Raw genomic sequence first — 19,551 nt, forward strand, 5'->3', positions numbered from 1 at the left:
TTCTTATTCCAAGATATACGTTGCACAACACTTTGATGAATGTGATGATCCGTGACACTCATCATCATTCTCACCTATAAACGTGCGTGACTGACAACCACCTCCGTTCTACTCTAGACCGGGCGCATATCTCTTAGATTCCCCAACAGAATCTTCGTGGTATAAGCTAGATAGATGGCGGCATTCATGAGGATCCGGAAAGTCTAAACCTTGTCGATGGTATTCCGAGTAGGATTCTGGGATTGAATGACTGTGACGAGCTTCAAACTCCTGAAGGCTGGGCGTGATGACAAACGCAAAAGAATCAAGGGATTCTATTCCAACCTGATTGAGAACCGACAGATGATTAGCCGTGCTATGACAGAGCATAGGACCATTTTCACTGAGAGGATGGGATGTAGCTATTGACAACAGTGATGCCCTACATACAGCTTGCCATGGAAAGGAGTAAGAAGGATTGGATGAATGTAAGAAGAAAGTAGAGATTCGAGAGGAGCATAGCATCTCCATACGCCTATCTGAAATTTCCACTATTGATTTACATAAGTATTTCTATCTTATTTTATTTTCTATTTATTATTAATTTTCGAACTCATCATAAACCAATTTAATCTGCTTAACTGAGATTTACAAGGTGACCATAGCTTGCTTCATACCAACAATCTCTGTGGGATCGACCCTTACTCATGTAAGGTATTACTTGGATGACCCAGTACACTTGCTGGTTAAGTTGAACGGAGTTATGATCACACCAGGGATCATTAAGATCCCAATTCATCACACCATGATCTCTTTGGGGTAGTTTTGATTTCATACAAATACAAAGAGACCAACTTTGAGGATCACAATTTCGTCTACCGAGCTGCCTCTTAAATCCAAGGCAGAGAGAGCCATCTCGAGAACAGGCATGCCTACTGTACCAAATTCAAGTGCAATTTGGACTGCATTCTGTCTCTGATTCCCTGCATTGCTCTGCTGATCCTCTCTTGTATCTTTCATTTCAATTTGATGCCTCGAGAAGCTTCCTTGATTGGTATGTGACTTTATTCCTCAAAGCCCCGATGTAGTATGCTTATCCTTATTTGTCTGCCGTTCAATTGTGTTTGTAGCTTGCATCCCAGCCACGGAAGTATTCGCTCCTATCCTGCTAGCTAGCCGCGCCTCCTTTTGAAGAATGTCCTGTATCGGAGTGGGGGGGTTCCCAGTCCAATTTCTCTCAAGCTTTCTTTCCACTTCCATTGCTGCCGCCATGTGAGCCAGTTGATTCCCCTCCCTTGGTGTCCAGGTAAGACCACAGTTCTCTACTTCCTTCATCCATTCTAAAATATCTCTTAAAATGGGTTTTGCTTCGCCTCTAATGTTGTTTGATTTCAGAGCTTGTACCAAGAGAAGGCTATCCGACTCTATTAAAATCTTATTTAACCTAAGATTTCTGGCTAGGATGACTGCATTTCTAATTGCTGTTGCCTCTGCTATTAGGGCGGAGCTTGCCTTGATTCTGTTCGTAGCCCCCATAAGGAGTTTTCCCCTATTGTCTCTGATCATTGTTGCTGTTGCTCCTTCTCTTGAGTTGCAGTTGAAAGCTGCATCCACATTGGCCTTGATCCACTCCCCTGGTGGTGGCTTCCAGGTAGCTGCTTTTCATTTTTTTGCCAAGTTTGTATTTGTTGCTGTTTGTTGCTCCTCCTTGGTTGCTGCCGTATATTCTTTCTCCATTGCACAGGCTCTTTCAATTGTAGTCTTAGGATTGACTGCTATATTTTTAAAATAAGCTCTGTTCTTGTTTTCCATAGTTCCCAACACAGATAAGCAATTTTAGTGATCATTGTATCCTGATTCTTGTCCTTGTCTGCTCTAATTTTTCTGACATTCTTAAGAAACCAGTTCCCAAAAGTAGAGACATTTTCTGTTGATTGACTGAGTTAGCATTGAGATCCAAACCAGGCTACCCTAGTCCATGGACATAGTAAGAGGGTATGTTCTGTAGTTTCAACATTCTCATTGCAAATAAAGCATATGGGATTCCTTGTGAGTTTTTTTCTAAATAGATTGGCTCCCACTGGTATGATATTCTGAACCGCCTTCCACATGAACATTTTAATCTTCTGTGGTACCTGAAGTTTCCAGATTTCTGTCCACACCTCCTTGTCCTCTCCACTTGTTGATGGTGTATTAAGATTATGTTCGTTATCCTCTCTCTAGCAGCTTGGTATCCCGTCCTTACCGAGTAGCGTCCGTCCGACTTATACGGCCAATTTAGACTATCCTCTCTGTCAATTAAGCTTATCGGGGTTCTGAGAATCTTGTTAGCTATATCAGTCGGGAACAACCTTTTGATCTTTACTTCGTCCCATCCTTCTCCTTGTTTTATCAGCTCTTCCACTACGTTTACCTCCTGATTTCTCTCTCTGAAAATCCTCCCCATGCCGTAAACCCAAGAATCCTCCCAAATATTAATAGTTCTACCATTACCAACCATCCACTTTCCTTTCCTTCTCATGAACTCTCTTCCTTGTATGATGCTTCTCCATACCCAGGATGATCCATTTTTTACTTTCTCCTTCCCAAAGCATTCCCTTGGAAAATAAACGGCTTTGATAATTTTAACTCAAATTGCCTCTGGTTCTTGTAAAATCCTCCATGACTGTTTTGCCAAAAGGGCTAGATTTTGTTATTGAAAATCTTTGAAACCTAAGCCTCCCTCTTTTTTGCTTTCACAAATCTTCCTCCAGCTTCTCCAATGAATACTAGAGACCTTATTATTAGAACTCCACCAGAACTTTGTAACTTTGGCACTTAATTTTCTACAGAAGCCTTTGGAAAATAAGACCACATTCATAGCATAGACCGGAATGGCTTGAACCACTGATTTGATGAGGGTTTCTTTTCCCGCTTGGTTGAGTAAATTTTCTTTCCAACCTTCCACTTTGTTCATTACTCTCTTCTATCCACGCCAATGCTTTGCTTTTTGATCTCCCCCAATGAGCCGGTAACCCCAAATATTTGCCCGGATTGTCCCATGTGCTCATGTCCAAAATCTTCTCTATGTCCACTCTATCTTGTAATGCCACTTGCTTGCCAAATGTGATCCCTGATTTCTGTAAGTTTATTTTCTGCCCTGATGCCTCGGTGTACTGGTTTAGGATGGAAATAATTTGGTATGCCTCCTCCACATTTGCTTCCGCCAAAATAATACAATCGTCTGCAAATAGAAGGTGTGTGAGAGTAGGTGCTGTTGGTGCTATCTTAAATCCTTTAATTCTTCCATGCTCTTGTGCTTCTTTCATCAAAATAGTTAGGACTTCCGCCGCTAGTATGAACAAGTAAGGTGATAAAGGGTCCCCTTGTCTGAGTCCTCTACTAGGAATGATTTTTCTTGAGAGAGCACCATTTATTTTAATCCGGTAGGTCGTTGTAGTGATGCACTCCATAACAAGCTTGACCCATTTTGGATGAAACCCAAAGGCCTTCAGTACCGACTCAATAAAATCCCACTCCATTCGGTCATAAGCTTTGTTCATGTCGAGCTTAATCGCCATGTTCTCTGCCCCATTGCTTTTTCTTTTTTCCAAGCTTTGGTATATTTCTTGTACAATTATGATGTTGTCTTGGATGAGCCCGTTGCTCACAAACGCACTTTGGATAGGTGAGACAATGTCTATAAGCATGTTTTTAAGTCTTTTTACCAAAATCTTGGAAATAACTTTGTAGATGAAGTTGCAACAGCTAATAGGTCTCAGCTGATTGAGATTTTCTGGTCTGTTGACCTTGGGCACGAGCACCACCGTGGTTTCGCTTATGTCCGGATGGATCTTTCTGTTTTCAAAAAAATCTCTAACCACTGCAATGAAATCTTCCTTAACCACCTCCCAGTGGCTTTGAAAAAACATTCCGTTCAAACCGTCTGGCTCCGGGGCTTTGAGGCCTCCCATGCTGAAGACACCCTCTCTTACTTCTCCTTCATCTAACTCTCTTATGAGCTCATCATTCATCTCCTGTGTTACTCTTTTTGGCACTTTTTGGATGCATTAATCTACACCTTCTCTTACAGATTTGGTGAACAGGTTGGAGAAATGTTCTTCTATCATTCTCATTATGGTCGAACTGTTGGTTACCCAGTTTCCACTGCTGTCCTTTATTCTCTCAAATCTATTTCTATCCCTTCTTTGCAGTGTTGTGGCATGAAAAAAAGCTGTGTTGCTATCTCCCCATTTTAACCATTTGAGTCTTGATCTCTGACCCCAATACTTCTCTTCTTGTTTCCATAATTGTTCTATCCTCTTCTTGATGTTCTGCGACAGTTCCTGCTGCTGCTCGGTTAAGCTTGAGTTTTTGAGGTTTTGGAGTTCTTCCTGTAGTTTTGTTATTTTCCTGTCAGCTTTAGTAAAGCTTCTCCTGCTCCAACTTTTGAACTCCTTTTTACAGCTTTTCATTCTCTCTAACAAAATTTCTCATTTGTTTCTTTCTCTTGTACTACTATTCCAACCTCTTTTAACCACTTCTTTGCATTCTCGGTGATCTTCTCAATGAACTTCATACCTGAAATATCTTGGGCATTTCTTCTTCGGCTCTAGAGTAAGAACAAGTGGGCAATAGTCTGAGCTTATAGCTAGCCTAGTTTCTAATCTAGCAATATAATATTCTTTGTTGCTTCTATTTTTTGTTTAGTGTCAGCCTGGTTATATCGGCCCAAAACGTTGTTTTTTTTTTCATTAATCTTCTTATTCTTTTAGCCCAAAAATTAAAAAAAGAAAAAAGAAAAGAAAAAAAAAAGGGAGAAAGAGGAGCATCTCATTCTCAACGTTGACCTCTTGCAACTTAGTTCTCGTCACAGTAGTTACTTCTGTTCTGTCACCTTCTGATCGAACTCTCCACCATCAACAGTGCCGACGGCTGCCTCCACCGGAAACAGAGCACGACGGCTGTCACCGGATCCCTTCTCCGGTAAGTACCGTTAGCTCCTGTTTCATTTTTAGCTTTTTGTTTGTGTATAATTTTTCTTTTATATTTATACTTTTTTCTGTAAAAAATATATGTTGTAAGTGTATAAACTAAAGCGTTTTTTTTTCCCCTTAAATACGAGTTTAGTTAAATTGAACAAGAAGTACATTATTTAGATTTTTCTTTTATTAAAACAGAACAATAATAAATATATTTTCGTTGCTGTGTGAATGAATGCTTATGTTGTGTTTGATAGAATGACAGGGTTCTATTATAGCTGTTATGGTTGTTATTATACTGATCTAGGACTGAGATTTTACTCGTAAAAAAACGCACAAGTTCGCAAGCTCTTGTAAACTCTTCTCGCAGATTCGTACATGCATTGATTTGTTCATCACAAATGTAGTTGATACTATACTTAACTTGTTTCTCCTAATATATTTAATGGTGACGTACTTGATCTTTCTGCATTTTTTCCAATCATGTTTATATTGTTTGTTTTGATAAGTTTCTTATTTGAGCAGATAGTTTGCTCATGCTTTAGTAGTACTAGGAGGGAATGATAAAGACTTTGCCACTTCCTTGCCAAGTATGTATATATATTCTGATTGTAGTTTTATTCATCTTTCATTTTCATGCTTCTTCAATCCCATTCTCTGTGTCTACAAAAAAAAATGATATTTTTCTTGCCATTTTTGCATGGAAAGTTGTAGAATGTTTGGGGAAAAGGGGAGTCATGGTACCAACATCAACAAGTGTTGCATATTGAACTTGTTGCTATTTTGCATGGATAAGTGTAGAATGTTTGGGGAGATGGTGAGTCATAGTATCAACATCAATAAATATAGCATATTGAACTAGATTTTCATTTTATTTCTATAAAGTTTAAATAAATTTTATGATTAAATCAAGAATTAATCTCTTCCGGTTTTTCTGATTCTGCTAGTAATTAAATTGTTATCCTTCTACCAAAGGTACTGAGATTCTCTTCCAAAAGGTTCGAAAATCATAAGCGCTTTAATTGTAAAGGAACAAGGATGGAACTCAGTATTACACAACCTGATGATTGGCATCTTCACCTTCGTGATGGTGACCTACTTGAAGGTGTCATCCCTCATAGGTAATTTGATTTCTGATAGAAAAGACTTTTTAAACACCATGCATTTCTTGCTGTTTATTTTTGTCAGATGCCTAAAGAGCCTTGGACATGGTCTATTATTATTTAGCTATGACTGTGTTAACTGCATTTAAAGGAAACAGAAGTGAATATTAATTAATAAATATTGCTTCTACAGTGCCAAGCATTTCGGAAGGGCAATAGTGATGCCCAATTTGAAACCACCCATCACTACTACTGCAGCTGCTTTGGCTTATAGGGAGTCCATTTTGAAAGCATTGCCTAAAGATAGCAGCTTCACTCCTTTGATGACCCTTTACTTAACAGATATGACAAGCCCTGATGAGATTAAACGTGCAAGTGAGTATAATTTGTTTATATGTGAATCTAAACAAAATATTGCCAATTACCTATGCAATTTCAAGTAATAAAAAATAGCGTTGGCGGAGATAGTAAGTATGTTTAATTGATGTGTCTTTGTTAGTATAAGGTTTTATGTTTTACTAGAAGAATTTTATTAAAATTAACTTCTTTTACCTTTTACCTTATCAGTTCTATTTCATATTTCCAGCTGTGTTTTGTTGCTACATGACAAGCTAACATGATATTATCTTTGCTGTCAAGCATTTCTTATTTCAAACACAATTAGCCACTACATAAAGAAGTTTATGGTACTAACGAAGGGGTGACTTTTATTTTGTTATAACTTTTATGGGGTGAAATTCGAGATGTAATCATTGGCAGATATTTAACTAGGTAGTAGCTATGGAAAAACATATTATATATGATTCGTGTCAAAACGGATAGAGTATGGGATAGAAGTTAAGAAAACCTCTATGCATAATTAACATAATCTGATATCATAGTTTAGTATTGATCTTAAGAAACAGTATAAGTGTTTAAGCAAGTATGAAAAATATATTAAAAAGCTATAAAGCAAGTAAATATCCTATGCATATGGGAGCCACCCTCCTTAGAAATTGCTTAACTGGCTCCAATCATATTTTTCTCATTGAACCATGCGTCCTGTCTCTCAATTTTCCTCATAAACCCACATCTCTTCCTAGTCAGCATTACGGCATTACAAGCTTCCTGCTGTCCTCACTAATTCTTTCCCCTGCTATTCTCACTCCTTTCTCCTGAGTCAGGGTTTCTCTACTGTAGGGGTCAATGTTGCTTGGTGTAGACTTCAGTAATCATGAGTTTGAGCTTTTTTTTTCTTTTCTCTTTCTTTAGACGAAACAATTTCTTGATGGCCATCCCATTTATTGCTCTTTTCTTATGCATAGTGGAAGCTTTCAGCTTTGTTCAATGGAGCAAAGGATCTAGCTTAATGTTTGTGTACACAACTAATTGATATAAAAAGTACAAAATATTTGTCGTTCACATGGAAATCAATGGTTTGATCGTCTAATTTCATACTATTCTCTATACTTATTCAACTTTGGCTTGATTCTTCTGACTATAGTACATTATTTATGCTAATTGTATTTGGAAGAAAAGAGTGGAGCTGTTTATGGTGTGAAGTTGTATCCTGCTGGTGCTACCACAAATTCTCAAGATGGTGTTACAGATCTTTTTGGAAAATGCTTTCCTGTTCTTGAGGAAATGGTTGAGCAAGATTTACCATTACTGGTACGTATTTTCCCTCTCTATATGTGTGTGTATGTGAGTTGATGAATAACAATGCATTACGTGCTTTTAGATGACATGCTTGCCCCAATTGTAGATAGTGATTCAATTTCAGCTACAATGTCATTATTCTTATGACTAATCACACCATGTCTGAATTATAATACACCTTTTCCAATGGAATTTATTATATTTGACGCCAATATCACAATATGCCCCTCTAAAATTGTGTGCAAATACTTGAAGACTTTTAACTGTTGTCTACGTTGTGCTTGGCTTGCCCAATAATGCTTTACTCTCTTTTTGCATGTTGATTTGTCTATTGTCTATAATGTACATAAAATTGAAAGTTCGTGTTTGTACTTTCTTATTTGCGAATCGGTGTATGTGACAGGTTCATGGAGAAGTTACAGATCCAAATGTTGATATTTTTGACCGGGAAAAGGTTTATATTGAAACGATTTTAGAGCCTTTGGTTCAAAAGCTTCCACAGCTTAAGATTGTAATGGAGCATATTACTACCATGGATGCTGTCAAGTTTGTTATGTCTTGCAAAGAGGGTACCTTATTTCAATTTCTTGGAAGAGCTTTCTCATCATTATGCTGTGATGTTCTAAAATTTTACTAATGTATGGTTTTCCTTTCCAGGTTCTGTAGGTGCAACTGTTACACCTCAGCATCTTATCCTTAACCGCAATGCTTTGTTCCAAGGTGGCTTGCAGCCCCACAATTACTGTCTTCCAGTTCTCAAAAGAGAGATCCACAGTATGCAGCTTTGTTTTTTCCCCTTAATAGATTTGTAACATCTTTACATGTTATGTCAGTTCTCATGGTTATGAAATTGAAGTAGCTATTTAAGGTCATGAATTAATCCATGGTTTGCTTGTATTATATTTAGCGAATATCTTAGTTTTTCATTGATCGGATTTGATGTTATTCCTACAATTAGAAAATATTGATTTTCTGTGGCTGCTAGCCTGGAATGGCCTTCCAACATCAGTTTATATTTTGAAGATGAAACTTGTAGCTTTGCTGTAAAGAGAAGTCTTATTGAAGAGTTATGGAGTCTATTGAACAGACTCATACATAATTAGCTTGAAATATTTGTTGCGAACTTGTTAATCATTTTAATTATTATTAAATTAATTTCTATTGCAAAACTATATTATCTTACCTTGAACTCTTTATTTTTTCCCTTCATAGGACAGGCTATTGTTTCGGCTGTCACTAGCGGAAGTAAAAGATTTTTTCTCGGAACTGATAGTGCTCCACATGAAAAGCGTAAAAAGGAATGTGCTTGTGGATGTGCTGGCATATTCAATGCTCCTGTTGCTCTATCAGTTTATGCCAAAGTCTTTGAGGAGGTGCACACTTTCATTTTTGTGTCAACGTATATTTCTTTAACAATTATTAGAGTACTCCTTTTCATTTTTCATTTTAGCAATTTGTGTTTTCTGTGACCAATATGTCACTTTTAAGTTTCAAAAGATTTGCAAACTAGTTTTGCTGTGTAAAATTCCTAAATTTTCACTTCTAGGCGTTCTCCGTATGCGAAATTTTCACATATCCTTTTATATTTTGCAGTGAATATCAATAGACATACATATAATTTTAGTACTGTCATGAATACTTCATATGCATGCATGACTCATGCATTAATCTTGTTTTTCCATGAGATGTAATATAACCAAATGAAAAACCCACACTTTACATGCTACCTTGCCTATGAAAGCATTTTAATTTTTATATTATCTTGAAGTTATTTTTACATGTTGCAGGCTGGTGCACTCGATAAGTTGGAGGCCTTTACAAGCTTTAATGGGTCTGACTTCTATGGCTTACCCAGAAACAAGTCAAAGCTTACTCTAAAGAAGGCTCCATGGAAAGTACCTGAACTGTTATCTTTTCCGTTCGGAGACATCGTTCCCATGTTTGCAGGCGAAACCCTTGAATGGGATGTATCCCTTAATTGACTAGCATTCTTCCTTTTTGACCAAAATCACAGGTATCTTTTTACCTGAGAGAATCCTTGACTAGCCGAGAACAATTGACACTTTCTGTGGGAAGTGCATAATAAAATAAATTGCTACTTGTTAGGAAATATATTCATGATTCATGCAGACGCAGTGTTTAGAGTTTAGATCAAGGGGTCTGTCTGCACTGCAAGGTGACTATTCTAAACGAACAAGTTACATAATTGGTTTTCTTTTTTCGTACCTGAAGTTTTGCTTTTGCTCTTAATGTGCACATGCTCGTCTTGCTATCATTAACTCCTGAATTAGATGCTATGTTCCAATGGCATCTTACACAATAACTATAATATACTATATTCAACAACCCTTTTACCAGAGGTGTATTTATGTGTTACAACTTGCAAATGAAACTATGACCAATCTTACCATTTTATGTTTCTTATTTAAATGCATACTTGGTCCCTTAAAAATTTTTGGTCCGTCTTTAATTTTAAATTTGTTGGCTTGTATTATGAAATAGTTGGCTAAAATTTTCTCTCTTTTTTATTTAATAAATATAAAAGAATAAAATATTTCTAGACATACGAAAGAGTTGGAAAAGTTGCATAATTACGCAACAGATACTATTTCGCAATGGTCTTGCTTTAACAAGTTGCACAACAATTTGTAATTTCGCATGAGAATATTGTGGAATGGCTTATTTTCATGAATGAGTATGTTACATGTTTATTAAAATCAGTCACTAGAATAAAATATATGTTGGAAAATAAAATATATGTTAAAAATAAACTATATAATACATGTATTTATACACAAATATATGGTGGTTAATTTTAGTGGCTAATTTTAGTGTATAAATATAATTTTAGTGGCTAATTTTAGTGTATAAATAATATTTTTAGTTCCAAAAATGCCTTTTGGAATAGGGTGTTGCAAAATGATAATGGGTTTATTTTTTTCTCCCAAATAAGCCATTTTGCAATACATTCGAAGATTGATGCAGCGGCCCTTGTTCATTTGATACTAAACTCGAGCCATACAAGGTAACGATCTAGCTTGAGCACAATGACGTGATTGATCCAAGTCATATTGAGTGTCTAATTCAAACCTATTTTTTTACTTGGGTTTAGGATCCACTATGTGCATAGGTGGAGTTATTTTTTTAAAATATCATGTTGTGTAAAATATTTTTTTTTTTGAGTTAAATTCCAAAATAATTTTTGAGATTAACTACTAAAATAATTATCTAGATCCCAATTGCACTAATTATGTCTCTGAAATTTACATCACATTAGTCTTTAGTCTTTGACCTACATTCCATTAAGGGCTTGTTGATGGGGCTTGTCGACATGAATCTTTAGTGAATGTGTCACATCATGGTTTGACCATATGTAATTATGTGAAGACGGACCAATCAGTGACACGTGATATGGTGACCATGATGCAACATGCCAAAATGTTATTTGCCCACACATCAATTTAGTGTTATGTATCATAATATGATTTGTTTATGTGTCATCTACTGTGTCATCGTTGCAAATGCATCAAATTGTCTCGAACTTTAATTTAATTTGATAAAATCTTTTATTTTTCAAAAATAATTTATAAAAATTAGCTTTTAAATTTTTTTTAATAAATAAAAAAAATCATATTTACGATTTTAGTTAAAATTTAAATTTTTTATCGTTTTAACTATAACACAGTCAAAGACTATATTATGTATCATACTTGAGGAAGAACACTATAGAGCATTGCACATTTGCTGTTAGTGTTATAGCAACCAAACAAATCTCTAACTATAACGCAGGTTTTGCTTGCAATATAGTTGAGAACGCTATATAACAAGCAATAATTAGATAATTTATTATTTTTTATTAAATATAGAATATAGAATTTTTTTTAGTTATCAAATAGTTATCCAATGGTTGTACTCATATTTAAAAAAATTTTAAAAATTAATACTCAATAAAAATAAATATACTTGTAATATTGTACTCGTATTTTTTTTAGTTTATAAAAAATAATACGAGTACATTTATTTTTATTGAATTGAATTTAATCGTTAATTTAAATTATATTAATCTAAATTTTAAGTTAAAAATTTTGTTAATTATAAAATTTTAAATTATTTGAATAAGATCGGATGAAATGAGAAAGTAAAAATAACCAACACAAGATTATCCAAAACATTAGGTGGACGAACTAAGTTTTGCACATATCTTAGATAATTTTAAAATTTTAAATTGTATTTTTTTAATTTATATTTTTTTTCAAATAAAATATTTAATTAATCATACAAGTAGAAAAATACGAGTACATATTATTATAGACTTATAGTTAAATCGTTACAATAATACACATATTTTGGATACATTGACATTCAACTCATTATCACATTATTACATTGCCAGCAACTGCGCTATTGTTGCGCCGCTGTGTTATAGTTTGGTTTGTCTTATAAGTTTCGCGAAATTTTTAATTAGATTCTTATACTTTTTTTTTCTTTGTTCTTGCACTAATTTTTTTTAATTGAGTTCATATACTTTTTTTTTCTTTTTATTTGAGTCCTAACAGTCCTTGCACTAATTTTTTTAGTTGGATTTCTATACAATTAAGTCAATTACTACCAAGAAAGACTTAATTGAAAAAAAAATTGGTGCAAGGACCCAATTAAAAAAAAAAAATTATAGGGACCTAATTAAAAATTTTTTAAAACTATAGGAACCAACAAAGTAATTAAACCCTATACTTTCTTACCTTATTTCGTAGTAAGCACCTACATTAATATTGTTGCCTCCAACATAGTTGCAGTCAAAACGATAAAAAAATTAAAAAATGATCAAAAGAGTAAATATGATATTTTTTATTTATTTAAAGAAAAATTCTTTTAAAAGATAATTTTTAAAAGTTGATATATGAGGTTATATTACTTTTGTAATTTTAAAAAGTATAAACACCTCTCGAAAAAAAATTTATCAAACGAAATCTTTGTGCTAAAAGATCTATTTTAGCCTTTTAAATGGAATGTGGTGAACCAAATCAATACCTTCACCAATTTTTTCTTTAATTTTTTTAATTTAAAAATTTTAATATTTTTTAATGCACTAACTTTTCTTCTATTTTTTTGATAATGCTGGTTAATTATAAGTATTTTTATAAATGATTTTTAAGCTTTTAGTATAATATTGATAAATTTTGTTATATATGATTATATATGCTATTTTAATAAAATAATTATATGATGGATTTAAAAACCTACTTTTCTTACTCTAGTCCAAGAAAAAAAGTGCATTTCATCAGATTAGCCAACTTAACTAAATTTTCAATAATTTTAATAAAATTAACTAACTTAGATAGCTTTTCAATGAGCTTATTTAAAAAAAAATATAATGATTTTATATCTCTAAATATAGTTTTAAAAGTGTAGGTAATGTAATATCTTATCACACAAAACTTTACACCTAGGATGTAAAATAAAGGTAGTGTGGTATTACGATCTCTAAAATAAAATGTATATAATAATATATACATAGGTTATAGTATACTAGGAATCTTGAAAAATGGGTAAAGCAAAATCGCAAAATAACAAGCGCAACACTCAGAAAATGGAATTACTTGCGTGCTAAGAAACCTTAAGAGTTAGAGATATGAATAAGCGAAAGGGTAAAAGAGGGCCAAGAATACAGTGGAACTAGCTCCTGACTCAGTCTGTGAAGCCAAGGCTGGCCGTAGAATATTTACATATATATACATAAGTATCCCAAAAACCCAAAATACAAAAATAAGTTTCCTAACTCTCCCGTAACCCCTATGAGGAACAAAATAGTCAAGTTTATTGGAGAGCAAGCTAAGTAACTAAGTACATATATACATAAACTGATAAACCAAAACATCCCAGGGACTACTCCACTTCAAGAAATCCAGATGCCTAGCGAGAAGCCTTTCAACCTGCATCTGAAAACAACATAGTATGAGGTGAGAACCGGACGTTCTCAACATGGTAAAAGAGCCACACGTATAATAAATAAGGTCCTGAAAATGCCAGAGGCAATCTTAGAACTCCATCATACAATTACAAAACTTAATTTCTAAGCAGAAGCCATAAAAATGGGTAGGTATTCCAAGTACCCTAAACTTATTTGCTTTAAAATCTAACATCTAACACATAACCAATTCACCCTTCCTCCGTTCCTGCGTCATCCATAATTCAGCAGAAACAAGCAACCAAACAAGTTCATGCACAGGTAAGAAACAGATAGTGCAAGTAGCAAGTATACAGGTAGCAGGATATATATTCAGTTAGGCAATCTCAGGTAATACATAGCAATCAAAACAAATAAATGCACATGATGTATACCTGTCCTATGGCTGATGAGGCTCATCTGTCGGTTATCCATCCAACCCGACAAGTCCGAAAACCTTAGACTGTCCCCCGTCGCGCATCCCCATGAGTCTATGCATAGATTTCATATTCATTCATCATTCAAATCACTCACTAGGGGCTATCCATACCCGGAAATTTATACGTGCCTGGTCACCCTTACGATGTAGGGTCAATAGAGTATCGAGTTTCAACCTGAAACACGTGGTGGCAAGCCACGGTTCTTACCCAAGAAAACTCGTATCTCAGATATCCTCATTCATAAGCCATTTCATAGTTATATTCATTATTTAATCATTTATCAAAGCCATGGCATTATAACTTCATTTACCTTTACATCTCTTCCTTAAAACTCATCATATTTTACCTCTTTCTTCCTTTTCAAGTTACCCCAAGTTCCTATCATCCGCTAATTACTAAGCCCACTAGTAAAACCTAGGGTTAACAGGGTAAAAATAGGGGTTTAGGGGTTCAAAACCACGTTCGGATCACAAAAACATAGGTGCTGGTAAAACAGAGTGTGTGCGTGCGCACGAATGCGTGCATGCACACACATCACTTGGTGTGCATGCGCCTCACCTGTGCTAGCGCCACCAACAGAAGACTTATCCTGGTGTGTGCGTGCGCACAAGGGCGTGCGTACGCACACTTTATGAAAAACACCAGGTGTGCGTGCACACAAAGGCGTGTGTACGTACAGGTAAATTTTTGCTTCTATTGGGTGCGTGCGCACAGCTGTGTGCATGGGTACACATCAGAAAACCTGGTTCTGCTGTAACATTCAAAATTTTAGTTTTTCGCACCAAATTTTTGGCATCCATAACTTTCTCTACAGAATTCGATTTTTCGCAAACCTTATATCATTTTCAAGCTTTTAAATCCTTCTTTATTTTAAAACAAACCTCATCTTCACCTGAAATTTGTGGGGCAAGTTATCGATTGCCAAAGTTCATCAAAATTCACTTTTTTCCAAAATACACTAAACTCCATTTTTACCAAAACTCACATCCCCTTTTTAAAGTCCATTTACATTCAGCTTCAACTTACCAAAATCATCAACACAACTTCCCTTCACCTCCACACAACCATTTTGCATCCTTAGCTCAATCATACCTCATTTTTTTCAACTTTACACATTTTATTTACAACTAACAAATTAATCCAATTCCATATTTTATGATCATCATAACATTCTTCGATCATTAACACAACATTATTCATCATACTAATATCAACCAAACCAAATAAACACCATTCGCTATCTCAACCATACTGTCACTTTGCCATAGTCATAAACCCTTCATTCATCTCTATCATACTAGCATATATACATACACACATTTAACTCCCATTACCAAACACTCAACACAAACACCACATCAATTCATTCATCAACATCACAAACACTAATCATTTAACTCATTTATCCATTTCAACTTATCCTATAGTGCTCTAGCCTAAGTTTTCACAAAACCTTATATGTTAAACACGCAAAACCTAAACCATACCTTGGCCGATCACTATATTTAGTCCAAGGCAGCCACACAAGTCACAACATAGCCCCCTCAAGCTTAGAGAAACCAGCCACAATCTTAACTCCAATCACCACCAAGCTTCCAAATGCCCACAGTTCAACTCCAATGCATATATCTACTTAATTCACACCTAGTACATATATATTCCAAATTCAGATTTTACATAATAGAATCAAAATTGGATTAGGACTTAGGTGATCCTTACCGCACCCATACGTGTAGCAACTCAAACCCAATAAGTTCCGCAAGCTAAATCGAACCTAAAACACCAAATTGGGCAAGATTTCATCACAAGGACTCAATTTCACAAAAAAAAAGAGAGGAAGAGAATCTGAGATGAAATTGAGGCTTACCAGTAAAATTGATCCAATAGAAACGTGGAGCTCGACGCGCTGGATGCGTGGTCGCGAATGGTGCAGCGATCGGAGTCCGGATGAGAAAGTTACGGTGGATTGATGGTGGCGTTAGGTTATGTTTCTTTCCCCTTTCACCATGGCATGCTTTCAGCGTTGTGCTAAATGAAGGAGTAGAAGAGGGTTTTCTCTTCTTAATTAATGGGCTGCTTTTTGGGCTTGGGCCCATTTTTGGGTCTGGTTCAACTGGTTTGGCCTGTTTGATCTAATTTTGGGCTAAAATCTTTGAAATTAGTATCAAAATTCTCGTTTTGATGAGCTCTATTCTAATTTAATATAAAATTCACATTTTCAATTTCTTTTATTAGAACTTAATTTGTTGACTAACTATTCGCTAATTTTACAGGATTTACATACGGGTAAACAATAATGTGAGACGTTACACTATTCTTTACATTAACATGTCACTAATCAACCTATTATTATATTATTATAATGGTCAAATTATGATATAAAACATGTCACCAAAAAGCTATGTAATAAGACCACGTCAGCAAATTGTTAATAAAAAATGGATCAAAATTAACATTGTGTATTTTTATCAATTTTAAAAATAGAGTAAAGTATCGTTTTTATCTACAACGTTTATGGTAAGTTCTATTTGTGTTCCTAACGTTTAAATCGTCCTATTTGTATCCCTAACATTTATAAAAAGTGATTCAATGTTATCATACCGTCAATTATACTAATAGATCGGATTGTATTTTTCCATTATTCTCTCATTTGGATGTATTCATTCTTAATTAAGTCTCACTTAGATGTGTTCGATTTCAATATTGTACCCACTATTTGTGTTCAGGTTCAAATATGTCCCTAAAAAAAGTAAATTATTTAAATGTTGTAGGGATTAGTTTCAACTTTTGATGAGCTATTATCCGGAGTGGATCATCGGTTCTGTCCCAGACATTTGTATTCTAGCCTCAAGAATAGTTTTTCAGAACTCCAACTAAAGCTCATGGTGTGTAATTGACGACAAGATAATATTGAATTACTTTCACAAATGTTAGGGAATACAAATAGGACAATTTAAATGTTATGGATATAAATAGGACTTACCCCAAAAGTTGGAGACAAAAACGATACTTTACTTTTAAAAATATAACTAGTATATGTTCTTGTGTTCTGCACAGGATAATATATAAAAAAAATTAAACAAAAAATATATATAGTAATTATTACTATAAATATTTTATAAAATTATAATTAAAATAAAAGTTTAACGATTTTTAATGTTAAAAATAATTGGTATTTATCTTAACTAATTTGGGTTGGTTGAATAGTTATCATATTCGTCTACTTAAGTAAGTATTAGGGGTTCGAATTCCACGTTATATGTATAGCAATTCATTGGCTAGCAGCAGACTTTTAGTAAATAAAGTTTCAATCTATAATGGATTAGTCATCGGCCTATAGAGTTAGAAAATACAGCGAAAAAATAGTATTTATTTTTAAAGTAAAGCAATTTCTCATTGATAGCAATATTTATAGAGAAGATTTATTTTTGTTAAAACTTTTTTGAAACAATTTTATATGTTGGTATCATATTCATTCTTGAAGTCCAACCAATATGATTATTATTGTTGTTAAAACTTCACATTTTATGATATGATTTTTAAATTTTCAAACTGATAAACTTATGTCATTATAAAAATTATTAGATTAATTAATATTCTCTAGTAACATTACTGGAATACCAACATTGAGTATGAGTTTGTATGAAGAGAAATTATAACAACTTTTGTTATTCAATATATAATTTATTTTATTGAAAAATGAATTATTATCCCCTAAGTGATAAATATATTTTTTTCTAATTTTTTATACTATTTTATCTAACAATAATTGCTGTTAGAAAAAAGTAAACGACCATATTATCTAACAATATAATGTATAAAATAATTCTTTTATTTTAAAATTAAGTCTAGTTAGTGAGATAAAATTTAAAATAATATTTTATTTTTTTATTCAACTTTAAATTTGGATTTAGAATTAATTAATAACTTACCTTTTTTAATTTCAATAACAAAAATAAAATTGATTCAGTGCAAAATATTTAGCATTTAATGATTTTAATTATTTAAATTTTAATTACCAAATATTAGGTTAAAAATTAATTATAATTTAATAATTGATAATATATATTATATTAGAACATAAATAGTATCTAATGTATACTTTTTTCTATTTTTTTGATATAATTAATATATAATTTATTGAAGATTGATTTATTATAAATTTTTTTATAAATTTTGTAATATGTGAAAATAGTGATTTTAGTTTTTATTATTAATTGAGAAATTATTCATAATCTTTATTATGTAATAATTAACTTAATTAATAATCATTATTATTATTTTTTACCAAAAATATCAATTTATATTATTTATATATTTTTTTAATACTAATAAGTAAATAGAAATTTATACTATTATATTTATTGTCTTAGATGATAGTTTAAGTTGCTTAGTATGTTAAATAACATATATAACATCTTAAATTTATTAATTTACCTATATTAAGAAAAAAATTATACAATAAATTATATGTTATAAATATTAGTTGATTTACACATAAATTAACTACATGGTCATTACAAAAGATAAATAATATTTATCATATATAATATTCCTTGATATATATAATGGCATGTATATATTAGGATGATCTATATTTGAATTAAAAGTTTTTTTGTAAATATATCTAAATTTTATATATAATAAATATTATAATATTTAATAGTATAATATTTATTAACAATGTCTCAAAACATTAACCCAAGATATACTTAGGCCTATTAAGACCCACAAACAAGTAAGATCAACCTAGGCCTAATTTTAATGTCATAAATTCAACGTAGCTTTATTACCTTAAAATCCAATGTCAACGAATGTCATACGTCTCTTCTCAAATTGACTTGGATTGGTTTTCCATTGTTAATTAGGGATAGTAATGATCTAATGGGTACTCTCCTAGAGGGGCGGTTCCCTTCCTCGTTCCTCACTTCTATTTAAAAAAATGTCCTCCATTCCCTTTCTATCTTCATCACAAGTTCATGTTCAATTATTCCCTTAGGTTCGTTTATTTACAGGCATGGGACATTGAGACAAGAACACAAAGATACAAAATCGTGTTTGGCAGATGAGACATGAACAGAGACATTGTATTCAGAGACATTAAATTAGTATATTTTGTATCTATCATGATAGGAAGGATATAGAGACACTAATAAGAGACACAACTTATTTTTTATTTTTTTATTATTCTTGTTAATTTTTTATAGTTATATTTTTATTATGATATTTTTCTTCTCTATTTTTTTTGAATAAAAAAAAAGAATAAATTAGACTTTCATAATTTGTTCTAGTTTATCACCAAACAAAATAGAAGAACACTAATTTTTGTGTCTCTGTCTTTTGTGTCTTATTCTCAGTGTCTTGTCCTCAGTGTCTTGTCTTGTCCTGTTCTCAGAACCAAACACAACCTTAAGGAGCACAGTTATCCACGAGTATTCATGGATTATGAAAATTTTTCGAAAAAAAACTAACAAAAAACATAATAT

General features: G+C 33.1%; 1 protein-coding gene across 5 annotated transcripts; it reads left to right on the plus strand.

The window, feature by feature from the left end:
• Positions 1 to 4,785: 4,785 nt before the first annotated feature.
• LOC107473910 (dihydroorotase, mitochondrial) lies at positions 4,786 to 9,906 on the plus strand. 5 transcript variants are annotated; one of them, XM_021135181.2, is made up of 10 exons: positions 4,788 to 4,944; positions 5,466 to 5,530; positions 5,649 to 5,757; positions 5,916 to 6,061; positions 6,237 to 6,418; positions 7,557 to 7,693; positions 8,085 to 8,250; positions 8,339 to 8,455; positions 8,894 to 9,054; positions 9,469 to 9,906. In XM_021135181.2, the coding sequence occupies exons 3-10, from the start codon at positions 5,656 to 5,658 to the stop codon at positions 9,661 to 9,663; spliced, it is 1,206 nt and encodes a 401-aa protein (XP_020990840.1). In that variant the 5' UTR covers positions 4,788 to 4,944; positions 5,466 to 5,530; positions 5,649 to 5,655; the 3' UTR covers positions 9,664 to 9,906. The 5 variants fall into 5 exon arrangements, with proteins under 5 accessions (XP_015948987.1, XP_020990840.1, XP_020990843.1 ...); XM_016093501.3 differs by lacking the exon at positions 5,649 to 5,757 and having other exon boundaries at positions 4,786 to 4,944; XM_021135182.2 differs by lacking the exon at positions 4,788 to 4,944 and having other exon boundaries at positions 5,516 to 5,530; positions 5,655 to 5,757.
• The last annotated feature ends 9,645 nt before the right edge of the window (positions 9,907 to 19,551 follow it).

This window comes from Arachis duranensis, chromosome 2 (genome assembly GCF_000817695.3).
Source record: "Arachis duranensis cultivar V14167 chromosome 2, aradu.V14167.gnm2.J7QH, whole genome shotgun sequence".
NCBI lineage: Eukaryota > Viridiplantae > Streptophyta > Magnoliopsida > Fabales > Fabaceae > Arachis > Arachis duranensis.

What these genes read in the sequence shown, in the direction of transcription:
- LOC107473910 (XM_021135181.2), top strand. Translation starts at nt 5,656, where the DNA reads ATGTTTGGGGAAAAGGGGAGTCATGGTACCAACATCAACAAGTGTTGC. An exon ending in GTAGAATGTTTGGGGAGATG is followed by an intron (nt 5,758 to 5,915) that starts GTGAGTCATAGT and finishes CTTCTACCAAAG; the next exon opens with GTACTGAGATTCTCTTCCAA. An exon ending in TCTCAAAAGAGAGATCCACA is followed by an intron (nt 8,456 to 8,893) that starts GTATGCAGCTTT and finishes TTCCCTTCATAG; the next exon opens with GACAGGCTATTGTTTCGGCT.